Raw genomic sequence first — 14,871 nt, 5'->3', positions numbered from 1 at the left:
AAGAGACACTTGTGAGTAAAGCTTCCCTTTTCAATGACTTAGCAAATGTGGTAATGTAAAGCAGCTTATAATTAAGACTGGTTTAAAGTACAGAAAATTATCAGAATAAGACAGAGGCAAAAAATGGTCCAGTTCCTGCACAAGAATATAGATCTTGTTTGATTTGTGCATATGAAAAACAAAGAGCCTTAGAGCAGCATAGAGTATTCTTCCAGTGGATGTGAGAACACATGCACTCATATTGCTACTTTAGATATTATCAAAATATAAACTATCAGCAAGTACTACCTCAGGCATTTTCCAAGTCATTGAAAACGGAAGAAACAGTGACAAGAGTATGCCTGTGACCAATTTCAAGCAATGCATGCTCTAAAAAAAGTCAAAATTGCCTTTGACTAATTGTAAGGAACATTGAAAATATAAATGAGCCAAGTGACCCAATGAGAGCATCAAGAAACTTTTCTTGTGGGAAGTGACAAATTACACTTCCCTCTGTTACGGTATTCAGGAGATTGATCTATTGAAGATCTCCAACAATTAAAATTTGTGCTGGACATAATCGTTGCTTTCTGGATCAACATCAGCTACTCTATGCAATAAAAACAAGTTTTACAACCATATTGAAATCAAACTAAAGTGCAAAAGTTCCTGTAGCCAGTAAAAAAAATGGATATATATACATGATGTTTTTCTAAAACTATAAGCTAAAACACAAGAAATGGTGGTGGAAGTTTAGCTCAATGTGTGTAATTTGTCTCCCCTTCAAGACTTGAAAAAATAATGCATGACTCCCAAAATATCTGAAAAGAATCAGCTATTCCATGTGCAATATTTATCTAATAGTTTGATGACAGGAATTTTTTAAAAAGTTGCAAAATAAAAAAAAAACTAAACAAAAAGAAGGCAAAATTAAATAAAAACACAAAGTACTTGAACATTTGTATGTGGACTTCATTAGCAAATGGGCTCAGAAATTTTAGCTGTTCATCTTAGTACCAAAGTAGGAGTTGTTTGGACTCGTACCTCCAAAATGGTCACAACTTCATTCAATGCATATGTGATGGCAAACACAAAAGAACAAAGGTTATGGACTTAAAAGGTGAGAGTGATTATTTTGCAACTTTTTAGTTTAAGGCAAGAGATTCAGCACCACAAAATTGTCTCTCTTCACTGCAAGCAGAAGAGGCAAAGCAATAGATTTTTAAACCATAACAGTCCATTCAGTTTCCAAGTCAACTTAGTCTAGTATCCTGCTAGCCATACAAGGATACTATGCAATTTTTTTTTGCAATTCACTGCTGCCCATAGTACTTTGGGCTGCTGGTGAGATATCTCTTCTGGATATCCAACTCTTCTGAGGTAGAGAACTGTACAAAAAAACAAACAAATGAGCGAATTAATTTGCTATTGGAGAACAGTAAATTTTGCAACTACAAAGTTGCAAAATATATGTAAGCAAACTGTGCATAAAAAGTAAAAACACAATAATGGTGATCATCAATGATGTATTTTCACCAAACTGTATATGTACTTATCAAGAAAAGAAATCATACCTCTATGCACTTCAGTTTTAGTTCAGTATTCATGCATTAGTAATGATTGCTTGTAGACTTAAAAAACAAAACAAAGAAAATTTTCTTACCCTCGATGGTGGTTGGAATTTTGAGAGCCATCCAGGAGGAACCTATAGGTAAATATTTGTTTTCAAAAAAATTAAACTGTCTGATAACTTCCTATCAATTCACTAATTTTTTAATTTACCAGATTTAAACATTGGGTTAACTTTGTTTTATGCATGGTGCAAGTAAATACATATCTAAAATATTTCAATAAAAATAAAGCAAATCTCACCATTTTTGTTGGTGCTATCCCCGAGATTTCTCATCTTAACTGACGAACTAGCAGCTTGTGTGTTTTCCTTTGGGATAAAATCGAAAGAAAGTAATCTATAATGTAGTCTTCACCATCCTGCTAAGTTTAATATATAAGAACTTACTTAGACAATGCTCAGTTCTGTCGCCTCGTCCGTAAAACAGAGATCCTTGGGCGATTTACTCTTTTCTTTCGGTGCCGATGTCACCTCTAAATTTTCATAATCACTGATGTTTTCTGAATCATCAATCGACGTTTGAAACGCCTTACTCGAAGGACTTGATTATGCACGCTGAAAGAGAGAGAGCCAAAAACATCAGCTTAAGTGGATGCAAACAAAGACAGACACAAAAATATCAGTTCATCTTTTCAAGAAAAAGATTAAGAATTCAGAGTGAGAGATCCTAAAATCAGAGAATCTTGAAATGAGTTGAATCCATCTTGTGCAAACGCAGTATTCGAACTGTAACCGTCTTTATCTTTCGGCGCCAAAATTTGATCACGTGACTTTAGTTGTGGAACCGCTACCAATCATGCGTCAAATTCTCTGGTGGGAAAATTAATAATCGTACCGACGAAGAACTCGTGTCATCTCTAGGTTCAGCGTTCATTGCAATCAATTTCTTGAGCTTTAGACGCTCTTTTATAATAGGGATGTAGTGCCTTGGTACGTCTGCATCTTGGGCGATCGCAAGGAGATCTTGGCCATCGCAACCGTCCTTTTCTGTAAGATAAGATACGAACAAAGATCAATGGAGCGGTCAAGTTTGTGTATGTAAAGCTGTACTAAAGTGTGTTGTTAAGAAATTTGTTTTGCTTACCTTTCCTTACCTAAGTCTCATTCCATGCGACTGTAGCCAGGAAACAGCCTCTTCAGTGATGAATTCGCTGCTATAATTCATTATTGTGTCCGACGCACGCGGTCTAGGTTCGACTGATGCGATACGCAGAAGGAGCTGCTAAGACGCACTAGCACAAGAAGGACGAATTTTGGAGAGAAACACCTTTTATGACAAAATTTTACTTATTAAAAAATTTAAAGCATTAAGTTGAGTAAGTCAATCGATAGTTTATTGTGCCGGTCTCGACGAAAAATTTGCTTTTACTGGTTTATTGCCCTTATAACATCCCAAATCCCTACGTCCTTGTGTCGTTCAAGTCGTGATGGGACTTCCATGTGACCAAAATTGTTGACAATTTTGGGGTAATTATCAGTCATTTCAAAAATTGCACCTCGTTGGGGCCAAATTGGTAAATCCTACTTGGCTCTTGGCAGGGCCAAATTGAGAAAAAGTTCCAAAGTAGAATTCATTTGGGCCAATTCAGATTTTGGAGGGGTCGAAATGGTACCTGTGCGACCCGTTTTAGCTTAAATAGTCCAAAATGAACCTCGAGAGTCCAAACTGGCCCTCAAGACATTGGGGCCAGTTTGGCATTTGGGGTCAATTTGGCTCTCTTCATTTTACAGTGTACATGCTCCGAACACTTCGAGGCAAATCAAATCGCGAAGAAAGAACGTTTCCAACAATATCTGACCACCATACAGGTATTAGAAGTCCAAGTCAACGGAAAAAAAATCTAATGAGCGAAGAAAACAAAATTTGAGCGCCGACAGCAAAGAAATTTTTCCCGACAAAATTTCCTTATTTCTTGTTAGACGAACATCGACCGCCAACAAATGCACGATATCATTAAAAATGAATCGATGTTAAGAACTGATATAGGATAACATTGGTTAACAGACAAAAACTTATGATACCATGGTCACTAACACTTCTGTCATATTACAATGCATCTGTCATATCTTTCCTCATCTAAAAACTCAATAAGCAAATTAAGTGTATCCTCTATTCTGTAATCAGGCCATAAGGACTATTTGGCATCTTGTAAGTGTATGTTAAATTAATTTTAACATGGAAGGTGCTTGAATTCTTAAAGGCTTAGTCAGGCGTGAGTAACCCCTTCATAAATCTTTCCACTTGAGAGTTCAGGCACCATATGATCCAAAAAAGCTTTGTTAGCTTCCTCACCATTTGCTCCCACAGTTCTTTCTCAAATTTTACAGGTACTATAAATTTCCCTTAAGAGTGTGAATAATAGGATTACACTGTTCCAACCTAGCTAAAGCTAGATTTGATAGAATATAGCTTGCGTTTGATAGTATTTGCCAGCCAGTTCATCAAGGCAGTGAGCTTCCCCATCATGGGGTTGAAGATTTCTTTTGCTAAAAATGCTCATGACCTCCAAGTGTCTTGACAAAACACTTACAAACTTGAATTCTGTCCGGAGAAGCTCCCAGATATGGTTACTGCGTGGCTATAAAAAGAGCACATTGAAAAACGTCCATACCCTTATGTTTTGTTAAATGTTCTTTGTTATTCTCTTTGATAGCCACATTGGATCACAGTAATTTTGTCATGCATATTATTATGCCAAAAAATTATACTAGCACAATCTTTAAGGGCCTATTTGGGGTCTCATATTTAGGGTTACACTGGTATATCCTCGGCATGTTTTTGTGACACTGTTGTGGTCGGCTACCGTTCGTGTATCTGTTCAAACTTTTTTTCTTTCGTATTTTAGGTGAACCGTCGTCGCCGGGTGGTTTACCACGAAATCTTCCGTATTTAACCGCACACTTTGTTGGAAGAGACGCGGACGTAGATAAAATCTTACAGAAACTGCAGATCTTTCGTATGGTTGTTCTTCTTTCTATCCCAGGAATGGGGAAGACTGAAGTTGGAATCCGTGTAAGTCACTTGTTAAAGCAGAGGGGTGACCAGTTTGTAACACATATTCGAGTAGAAAGTCATCATCAGAAGCTCGAAGACATCTGCAGTGAGATTCTTGATCGATTGAGTAGTCGCACCTATTCGGAAACCGCTAATTTTACGTCTCTTGTGAAGCGTAAACTATCGGAGCGAAATATCCCAACTGTCATTGTCCTAGACAATACAGAGAATATACAGGGCGAGGAGTTTGATGAATTCGCTCAATGGCTCGTGAAATCTGCCCCGAATGTAAAGTTGGTAATTACCACTCGAAGACACGTTGGATTCGTGTCGCCAGACATATGTAAGTTTCCTCTCGAACCTTTGGATCCTGACTCGTCTGCTAAACTGCTTCGGAGTCTTGTTGATGACTGTAGTGATGAACACTCCAAGGAACTTGCTAAATTATGTGGTGGGATACCACTCCTTCTTGTGACCTGTTCTGACGTGCTGAACAATGGTTTCAGTCGCGAGCTGTTAATCCAACAGCTCGTGAAGAATCCCATACAACTTTTGAGGGTCAGTGCGAAAGATGTTTATGACACGCTGGAAGTATTTTTTGCCGATTTTTCCGACGAGGTAAAAGGAAATCTTGTCCTTTTTTCTGTTTTCCCATCGGAGTTCACAGCTCAAGACATTCAGTTTCTTTTTGAAGATCCTTTACTCTGTGAAACAGTGAAGACTAGGATGGTCAAGTATGCTCTTCTTCAGAGGGACGCCGATGGAAAGATGAGGATGCATCCTCTGGTCCAAGCCTACTTCCGGACAGAGAATGAATCACCAGGCAAGGGTGACATGTGGCGTGCCACACAGCGTAAATTTAACCATCATTACCTTGGTCAACTGAGAGTCTTGGGCGAGGATTTTATTAGCAAAGATTCAGCTTTGGTTGCGATCCTTAAGTTTCGACAGCAGAAAGCCAACATCATGGAAGCGCTGAAGAATTGTCTCGAAGACTCTAGCGATTTAGATGACAAATATTTCGTTTTAGACGTCGTTAACGGTACAGAAGTGCTGGATTTTGTGGCAAAAGTTCTAACACCCCCTAAAGAGTGCACAGCGCTGTACCAGAAATGCTGTGATATTGCTAAAGCGTCCGGTGATAAGAAGAGGCATGCAGAGAGCTTGAATTCACTGGGATTCCGTCGTCTCTGTGACGTGTCTCACAGCAAAGACAGCCCAGAAGAAAACCAAGTCACACTTGCAAAGTTTCAGGAAGCATATGACATGCGCAGGACACTACCAGAGGAGGAACTAAAGTCCCAAACGCATGCGCACACTGCTAGTAAGCTCGGAGTATGTTTTGTATTGCAGGTGAGATCGTAGTAATTATAAAAGAGGACTGTGTGCTGTTTTTTTTTTGTTTTGATTTTCCTCCTTATCTCTTCCTTTTTAAGGTAAATTTTCTCAATAGCTTCCTTTTTAAGTACCATCCCTTCATTTTTGTTCGTGGGGCTTATGAGAATCTTACGCCAAGGCGAAGTGTGCAACCGAAGATTGTAGGAAATCTGATGAAACGTTATCAATAATGGCGGAAATGGGCGAGTTTGTGTCAATCCTAATGGGGTGTCACTCGCACTAAGGTAGACTGGACCGGGATATTTACATAAGTTGTTTGTTTTGCAGGGAGAAGGAAAAAAAGGACGAGAGTTGATACAGGAAGGGATTTCAATAAGAAATTCTTTAAGTGACTGTTTGTATGTTGCTGCTGGATACTGTGACCTTGGAAGTAAGTAAATGTTTTGGTTTGCACTCCGTATAACACAAGCGTATCCTTGTAGGAGACTGGATGGAGGCTAAAAGGATGACATAGCGCACGGTGAAATTCCGAACTGGGTGCTTTCTTTTAATAAACCGAGAGAAAAACAAATAAATTTCCAATTAAATAGGAACTGAAAAGAGAAAAAACTAAACTAATGTACTGGAATCTCGTCGAGTCTTATTTTCATGGAGAAAGAGGGAATGGTCTTGTCTATAGGCTTTGACGTGAAAGTGAAACAATCATTTCTGAATGCCTTATCCTAACAGCCTAACTTCCGCATGCATATTCTCCATACTGTTCTAAAACATTTCCAGTGGTATTGATAAGGAGAATTTAGTCAACAACCAAGATCTCGCTTCTTTAATTGGCAATCATTTGATTTATTTTTCATGCGCTCAATGTTTAATTCAAAAGGTGATATTGCAAGGAAATCGAAGTTGGGAACCTTGGGGTTAAAAAGGTTGATGTTCCTTGGTTAGTCTGACAATGAGCTGATTTGTGATATGGGGTGGGATTTGTTAATTTGAGAAGGAAACTAATGTTTCTAACCCATTTGAGAAATAATCCTTAACAAGTTTACGGCTTACAAGCTTTATATTCTTTGACAAAATCACCCTCGTAAGAGGTCAGTCTCTTTCTTCATACCAGTTGTTTCCTTTTGAAACGCGGTAAGGATTCATTAAACTATATAAAAGTTATATCTTGTCTTCACACTTTGTTAGTTTCTTATCGACTGAGTGGTGATCATCAAAAAGCAATCGCCATATGGAAAGAGAACACTCTTCCAGTTTACAAAGAGCAACTTGGTGACCACCCCTGGACAGCTTCAATTTTGTCCTACATCGCTGACTCGTACAAGACCCTTGCGGCTGGAAGCCCTGAGCGAAGTTACATCGACCAGGCCGAGATGTACTTCAGGGAAGCTCAAGGGCTACGAAAGAGGCTGTTGGGTCATCATCTGGATACAGCTCGTTCGTGCGTACAGCTTAGCGATGTCTTAGTCCTTCAAGGACAATTTGATAAGGCTTTGGAGGAGCTCGTTGAGGCCTTAGTAATTCAAAACGATATTTTGGGCCCCGACCACAAGATCACGAAGAACACTATGAGCAAAAGGAGTGATGTGATGGAGAAACGAGGATCAAATCCTCGTTAATTGCATATTCTCAAAACCGAAACTCAAGGTAAAACTCTTGGGTCTTGATGAAAAGACTGAGGCATGTATACAAAACATGTCAACTGGTGTCGTTTTGTTACACTTCGTCAAGCGTTTTGTTACACTTCAAAAGAAAATTACTCTAGTCATTGCTAAAAAACCTTTCAATGCTCATACTAAACCCATAAGGATTGAAAATTATTGCATTTTCCTACTATTCATTTGTTTCAAATTGAGAAGTTTATGGAGCACAATTCAGGGAGTAATCGTGCAAATAATCAAACATAGTTAACTCTGATTTGTACTAACTCCTTGACGAGAGAAACTCAGCCATAAAATATTTAATGTTAGGACAGGCATCAACCTAAAGTTAATTTCATCCATTTTTTTTGTCTTCAAACTGAACCTGAGCAACCTACTCCCGATAGGTTTTCCTTGATTTTTATTGGTTAGAATATGTGTGAGATTTTAATTTCATTGGCTAGATAACAACTATTCAGATGGAGGTGGCTAGTGTTGAATTTAACCACCATCACCGGACATCGACACTAAAGATGAATAGTAGTTTTGGTATATGCTAAAACAGTGAGATTATAGGGCAGAAGAAGATGATTTTTAAACTCTTTTATTCCTGCCACGATTACAATATTTTTGGCGCAAATCCCGCGGCCATTGCTCAGAGGTGAATAGCAACAATTGAAACTTTGCCACTTTTGATGATTTCATTACCCTCAGGAGCGCCATGAACCATAATTTCTAGGATCCTGGTAGCGCTAGCAACGACGCGTTTGCCCGATAAGCGTTCAAAGTCCTATCTATAAAAGCATAAACCATCTCGGTAAGTTTAATTTACTTTCCATACAATTTATTACGAATTCAACAAATGATATACTCATGCAGAAGTTAGGTTAAAATCAACGCCTGAACAGACAACCATTTTCCGTTGTAGATGTGTAATATTTATAAGCCGCTTCGGCCAGCACGAAGGAAGTGCGAACTGCTCCGTGCGAGAATTTTTGTTACTTTACAATCATATTATTTCAATCATAACAAATGGTTGCAAATTGCAGGTCAACTGTCAGGTGTGCGACAGAAATTGTTGTTTTAGGCGTCGTTGCAAATGCTCGACTATTTATTCTCTAATTTCGACAAAAACTATGTCTAAGAACTGAAAAAGATAATTTTAAAAGCTTAATCCATCTCCTGCAACAGTTCATAATTGTTGCTGTTGAACTTCGACTCCAAATTTTTACGAGCAAAATAGGCATTCATGCACCTATCCTGATCATTTCCATTTCCCGTCCGCATAAGTCCTGTGACAAAAAAAAAAAGAAAAGAAAAGGAAAAAGAAGACACTAAGTGGTCTTAAAAAGAAATAACCAGACTGTTAAATTACGTTATTGAATTCAAATAATGCACAAACACTTACGATTGGAAAGAAAGGCGGCATCTGGATGAGAATAAATGTCCACACATGGTTATGCAACCAACCCTTGTGTAAATTGTGATGATGGCGGCTTACTACCCGACACCTATTTACACCTTGTCAGAAAAAGGGCAGCTGATTAGTTAGAATATGAAAGGACCTCTTGTTGCAGCATATAAAGACTACCCCTGATGAAGGCACTAGACAGGAGTGTTGAAACTTTGGGTCTATGTAGTGTAACTTCTCAGTTACATTTATTAAATCTTTAAACCAGAGTAGCATCAAACCATGTCTGAGTCCTAATTATGTGTAAAATTCAGCTGACATACATGTAATATTTTAAAACAATTTTTTTGGAACATTTTCAGTTTCAATTGGTAGTTCTAATGTTGCATGAAGAGAAATTCCCATTGCAAGGCTTAGACGTACACATGCTTCTCCTACAGTGAAATTAAGTAAACAAAAGTAGAATATGAAACTTGTTTGTGTAATTGAATAAGATTACATGAATTTAGTAACCTAAATATTTTTGCCTTTTTAATTGAGTATCTGTTGAGTCTTCCAATTAAAAATAGAGGAGATGTGATATGAATAATAGTATGCTGTATATCAGTCTAACATCCCTCCCCCCCACCCTTACATAAAGAAAAAATAATAGTTATAGAACTTACTGTTAACAATGTTAGCATAATGTCATTACAAGAACAAGGAAGAAGTATAGTATTTATCTAGGATTGGTTGTTTAGAAATGCAATTTTAAATTTTTTCAATTGACACATTTTTATGTTATATGTATTTTGTTTATGCCTGTGTTTTAATTTGTTTTCTATCATACATGTCGACAGTTTGTATAGTTAATAATATGGTTTCTAGTGTAATTTGGTGTTCACAAGCACTAGTTAATGTTTCAAAGACAACCAATTTACATGAGTCATGTATTTGTGAATAATATACATGAAAAAAATTACGCCTGTCTCGTGGGCTGAAAATTAGTGCAGTTTTCATGTAACAGGGGTGTAAAGTTGCAACACAAGTGCAAAGTTGTCACCCTAAAAAGCCATACTTCGCATTGAGGACAGTTATCTTCACATTTGTTATTTTCCATGTATATTATTCCACAAAAAAAATAAATGATGATTACTTGAATTTATGTCAGTACGCACAACTTTTGAAATTGTGATCCTTGGTGCACTTGAAGTCAGCTTTCCTTAAGCTATCAAGCACCATTGACTAATGTACCTTGGAATTATGTTGTGAATGGTGTCTTTAGGTCAAAGCTATACAGTTATAGTAACTAGAAGTTCCAGCAGATCCCATGACCAGTATCAAGAAAATCAAAAGATGTTGAGAATTAAGCAATAGATTTAATTTTTCCAATGTGGTATCATTTGCATTAGGGCTTAAGGACAAGTGTCTGCAAGAATCAAACATCTTGGGAAATGAAAATATTCAACCCCCCTTCAAATTTTGCATGCAGATAGGCGCTCAGGGGGGATGCACAAAAATGCCCTTTATAAAGGTCGCAGCATTCTTGTTGCCATGTCGCTCGTAAACACTGAGAATCTAAGAGCAGAAATCGCAACTTGTCAGCGGCAGTACTACATGTAAAACCCAGTCGCCGCAATAGCAATTTGTACGACTCGCGCCAAAATCATCACAAAGTGGAGATTTTTAACTACTCAGTATCCCTGCAGTAAAACAAACGGAACAGGGATTTCATCAAAATCAAATTCCAAAAAATTTACCTTTTTAGGGAGTCTTTCACGTGCTCGAATGTTATATTGACTTTGAGCCTTGAGATTTATTTCCATTGACGATAAAATGCTAGAAAAAGTGCTTGCAAAATTACAAAGGAACTATTTTTGGTGTCGCTTGGACCGAGAAATACAGATTTGAAATAATTAATGCCGTCACTGATGAACTAAAGGGCGCGATCTTCTCAGTTATTAGCTTGATAATCTCTACAGACTAACGTTATTGGACCGAACGATCTCCTTTTTCTTCCTGGTGAGCCGGTGTCACAGTGGATTTGGACCATCCGCGGATTTGGACCCCCCCCCGATTCAAATCCGCTAGCGGATATGGACCCCCCTTCGCAGATTTGGACTCCCCTACCAGACTTTCCTTTTGAGCATCCTTTGTAACATATTTGGTATCTAATTCTATTTGCAAGCTTTTTGTCGATGTTCTTTTCAATCACAACACAACATTAATAAGGTAAAAAAAAAAAACCCAGCCATTTTGTTCCAATTCTACCGCATTTATTATAGCGAGTCATACAGTATACGCAAGAATTAGACGTTAACAAACTGCTACATTTGAACTATTGAAATTGTTACAATAAATCTTTGCTTCTTCTGATGCGAATCAACATTGATACGAAACGTCATAAAAATAGTGGAGACTTGCATTCTTTCACAAAAATAACAGTCTGATTTTCTAAAATGATAGCATTAAACAGTTTCTGAACAAGAACGAAGAAACTACTCTTACTACAAGTCGTTCGTAAAGCCTATGATAAGTAAAAATGTTTCTATTCTGAACTATTGGAACTCTCAGCTTATTTTCAGATGCAAATCAACATTAATGTCTACGTCTTAACAAAAGTGGAGACTATTACATCGAACTCAATCTTATTTTCTAATTTTAACGATTATTAACTGTTGAGGGATCCGAAATAACACCTTAACAATTACGAAGACGTGTAGAGTCTGGCGATCTGCAGACTCGTCCTCCGGGGCAGTCTCAAATCCCTCGCAGCTCATGTGTAACCATTCCTCGCACAACTCGCACTGTACCATTTCGTCCCAACACTCGGGCATTGAACAATGACAAAATAAATTAGTGTCACAAATTTTTCTCTTGTTGAATCCAGCGGTGTTCGGCTGTCGCGGAAAAGGTTCAGAAACGACCTTTCTCCAGACATTAAACTAAATTCTTGCCCATTTTCCCTTGATCAAAAGAAACATCCGACGGGATGCCAGTTCGTATGTATTAACGATACGCATGTTTTGAATTAAAAACATACTTTGTACGCACTGGAACGTAAAGTATCATCCATTTTTACTAAAACGTTAAGGATGATGTTTTCACTCAGTTTTGTTGGGGGGTCCAAATCCGCTGGGACACCGGCCACCTCAGGGGAAAATTAAAGAGACCTTTGACTTCCTCTCGTGTACATCACTGGGAGATTGCATTATACTCATCTTTCTTTAAGCTTGTAAAAGATATCCGGGAGAAAAGTATGGGAAATAATGGTGATGAAATCGCTGTTCTTTTTCCTGAAGGAAATGAAGCAATCTAGATTACATATTAACCATGGGGAGTTTCGTTGAAGTGACAAGTTGCGATTTACCTGTGGATAATAAGTTGTTTGAAAGGTGGAATTATGACATTATGATTTAATCAAATCTTTTATTTCGAATTTTGTTATGATTTTTTCTTTATCAAGACATGGAAGGAAACATTGATTGACTCGATTGCAATGCGACGGTGATAAGTCTCTCCTCATCATATCTTATGAAAATTTTATAACAGTTTTCTGACAGTTTTCAGATGATACGAAATATCTTAGTTCCTATCACAAGGAAATGATAACTGCCCGCATCTTCTCTTTGTGAGGAGATGCCTATGTCGTTCAAATTGCTATTGTTGCAACTGGATTTACATGCAGAACTGCCGCTGACAAGTTACGATTTATACTCTCAGATTCTCAGTGTTTACGAGTGTTCAATTGAAGTTTTCCTCTTTTTTTGAGGGGGAGGGTTGTTTTTACTTTAGAAAGTAAGTAAAGACATACACGTAAAATATCCATTTCTCATCTTCTTTAGAGCGACCGATGGAAACCACGGAGAAATATAGCGTCACGCCATCGTGATAACGTAAATGTTTATGACAAATGACCGGTGTAACAATAGGATTAAAGTAGGGAATGTTTTACGTCAGGTGACCTTACAAGAAGGTCACGTGTGTGCAACAACCGAGCGAGGATATAAGAACACGAGCTTCCAATACATATTCATTGAGTTCTGAGTGAAGCTTCTTGTGTCTTGTTATTTGTAATGTCGCGGCTCGTTACAACCGGTGTGAGGATAGTTTCGTGTAGATCAGCCGACTTCAACATGTTTCAGATGACATACAAGTGTAACTGTGTGCAATTCCCATGAAAGAAGGTGCAGCACTCGGAATCTGGATGATATGCACACGATTTGAGGTATATGTTTGTAGTTACGTCGAGTTGTCCTCCTTGAAGGTTGATCAATTGTTTTTTAAAAGATGACAACCAGAGGCGAGATTTCTCTTCGGGATATTGCTCATAAGATAACATTCTTTCAAAGCCTCGCAAGTTTCATATGTCTGAAACGTTTGTTGTTGAGAACATTATATGTAAACATAGCCAAATTATGCAATATCTGATTTTGAGCTTTTTTCGCAAATTGCCCCTATAAAAAGTAGAGGCAGGCCCTCAGAGATTTTTACATATTAAAAAACTAGAATATTATAACCAGCTAGGTGGGTAGTTTCAGTTCCAGAATCGGTGTACTTTTGGAGAAATTCAGGTAAACGTTTTTCCCTTTTTACCCGCCAACAAAAATGACCGAAACTGAGATAAATAATCTATTGGTGCGTTCACACTCACTCCCAGGGAAAATTAAATCTATCAAAGTGAAGACGAATGATGTTACTTTGTATAGTAGAAGTGCCAATTTGCAATGTTGTATTTAGCTTTAGATAGAGAAATAAACACTTCACTCTTTTTTTTGCGACGTTTTTGTATGAAAATGAGGCCCCAGGCCTCGAACAAGCAGCCGTTGTTACCATGGCAACAAGAATGCTGCGACCTTTTAAAAGGGCATTTTTGTGCATCCCCCCTGAACACCTAACTGCATGCAAAAGTTGAAGGGGGGTTGAAAATTTTCATTTCCCAAGATGTTTGATTCTTTCAGAGACTTGTTCTTAGTATCTACCACTTTCTTATATTTATTCCAAGGAGTTCAGGCTCCTATCTAGAATGGCAGCCAGTCATCAAGCCTTGGTCAGAGTCATCTTAATGGTAGTGAAGAACCTTCAACACTAGATAGAGCTCAGTGGACCCCTCTTAGAGATCTTTTCAGCTCACAGTACTTCCCATACTTTGGCAAAAGGGCCAAGATTTCTTGGATGCTCTGCTCCAATGTGCAAACTCTGGCAATTTTGTTTTCCACTTTTTACCCAAAAGGTAAATGTACCTGTTTCCTATGCTTCATCATAAAGAGGAATCACTGTTACATATCTAGATTGAAAACTGTGTCCCTGACACATGTCGAGAAATGTTCTGGATTTAAAGCAGTCTCTTTAATTCATTCTCTATTTTAAGATACATTAAATTCCAACCTTTGCATCCACACTTCGGCACTTGAAAGTACCCATTTCAGGCGAAACGTCTTTATGAATCCATTTGTCAGGGTATACCCAGTAATAATTGATTCTACCACACTTCGTGTGAGACAAATCATAGAAATCTATTCTAGGTTAGCAAACTGTTGAGAATTTTAATAACAATGAAATTTATAATATTTCGGTTCCACATCGTTAATCCGCAACTCTGCAGTCAAAATCTATGTTAATATACTTCAGGCATAACTTAGTAAATGACAGCTTTCAAATTAAGTTTGACTACATTAGCATTGTCTGAAAGATTTGTCGACTCTTCTGTGAATAATATGTACGAATATCTAGCAAATTTCTCTCATCATCCTCCTGATTATGTAAGTGACTGACCCACCAACTCTTGATTTGATCAACTGACAACTGGAAGGAAAGGCTGCTTAATCCATCAAATAGTGATGTGGATTTCTAGGTTTGGCTTTGCTAATTAGGCGAAGTGAGTAGGCTTAGTACATATGCA

The 14,871-nt window shown here is 37.8% G+C and overlaps 1 protein-coding gene and 1 long non-coding RNA gene across 3 annotated transcripts in view; one reads left to right on the top strand and one right to left on the bottom strand.

Moving 5' to 3' along the window:
* LOC113686728 (uncharacterized) overlaps positions 1 to 2,673 on the bottom strand; it is a 2,918-nt gene extending 245 nt beyond the window's left edge. The window contains exons 1-4 of one of the 2 annotated variants that reach the window (XR_003447675.2): positions 1,997 to 2,373; positions 1,852 to 1,918; positions 1,643 to 1,684; positions 1 to 1,367 (exon numbers count right to left, since the gene is read on the bottom strand). The exon at positions 1 to 1,367 is cut by the window's left edge and continues 245 nt beyond it. This is a non-coding gene — a long non-coding RNA (uncharacterized LOC113686728). Of the gene's footprint in view, positions 1,368 to 1,642; positions 1,685 to 1,851 lie in introns of both variants that reach the window. The other variant, XR_016185916.1, reaches the window with a different exon arrangement.
* Positions 1 to 9,859, top strand: part of LOC149047413 (uncharacterized) — a 10,944-nt gene extending 1,085 nt beyond the window's left edge. The window contains exons 2-4 of the mRNA XM_089204106.1: positions 4,456 to 5,957; positions 6,270 to 6,372; positions 7,128 to 9,859. Of these exons, the coding sequence (XP_089060232.1) occupies positions 4,456 to 5,957; positions 6,270 to 6,372; positions 7,128 to 7,558 (2,036 nt within the window). The 3' untranslated portion in view covers positions 7,559 to 9,859. The remainder of the gene's footprint in view (positions 1 to 4,455; positions 5,958 to 6,269; positions 6,373 to 7,127) is intronic.
* The last annotated feature ends 5,012 nt before the right edge of the window (positions 9,860 to 14,871 follow it).

The sequence above is a fragment of the Pocillopora damicornis genome, chromosome 4 (genome assembly GCF_964200805.1).
Source record: "Pocillopora damicornis chromosome 4, jaPocDami1.2, whole genome shotgun sequence".
Lineage (NCBI taxonomy): Eukaryota > Metazoa > Cnidaria > Anthozoa > Scleractinia > Pocilloporidae > Pocillopora > Pocillopora damicornis.
The sequence above is the reverse complement of the archived record's forward strand: the minus strand, read 5'-3'. Positions and strand labels throughout refer to the sequence as shown.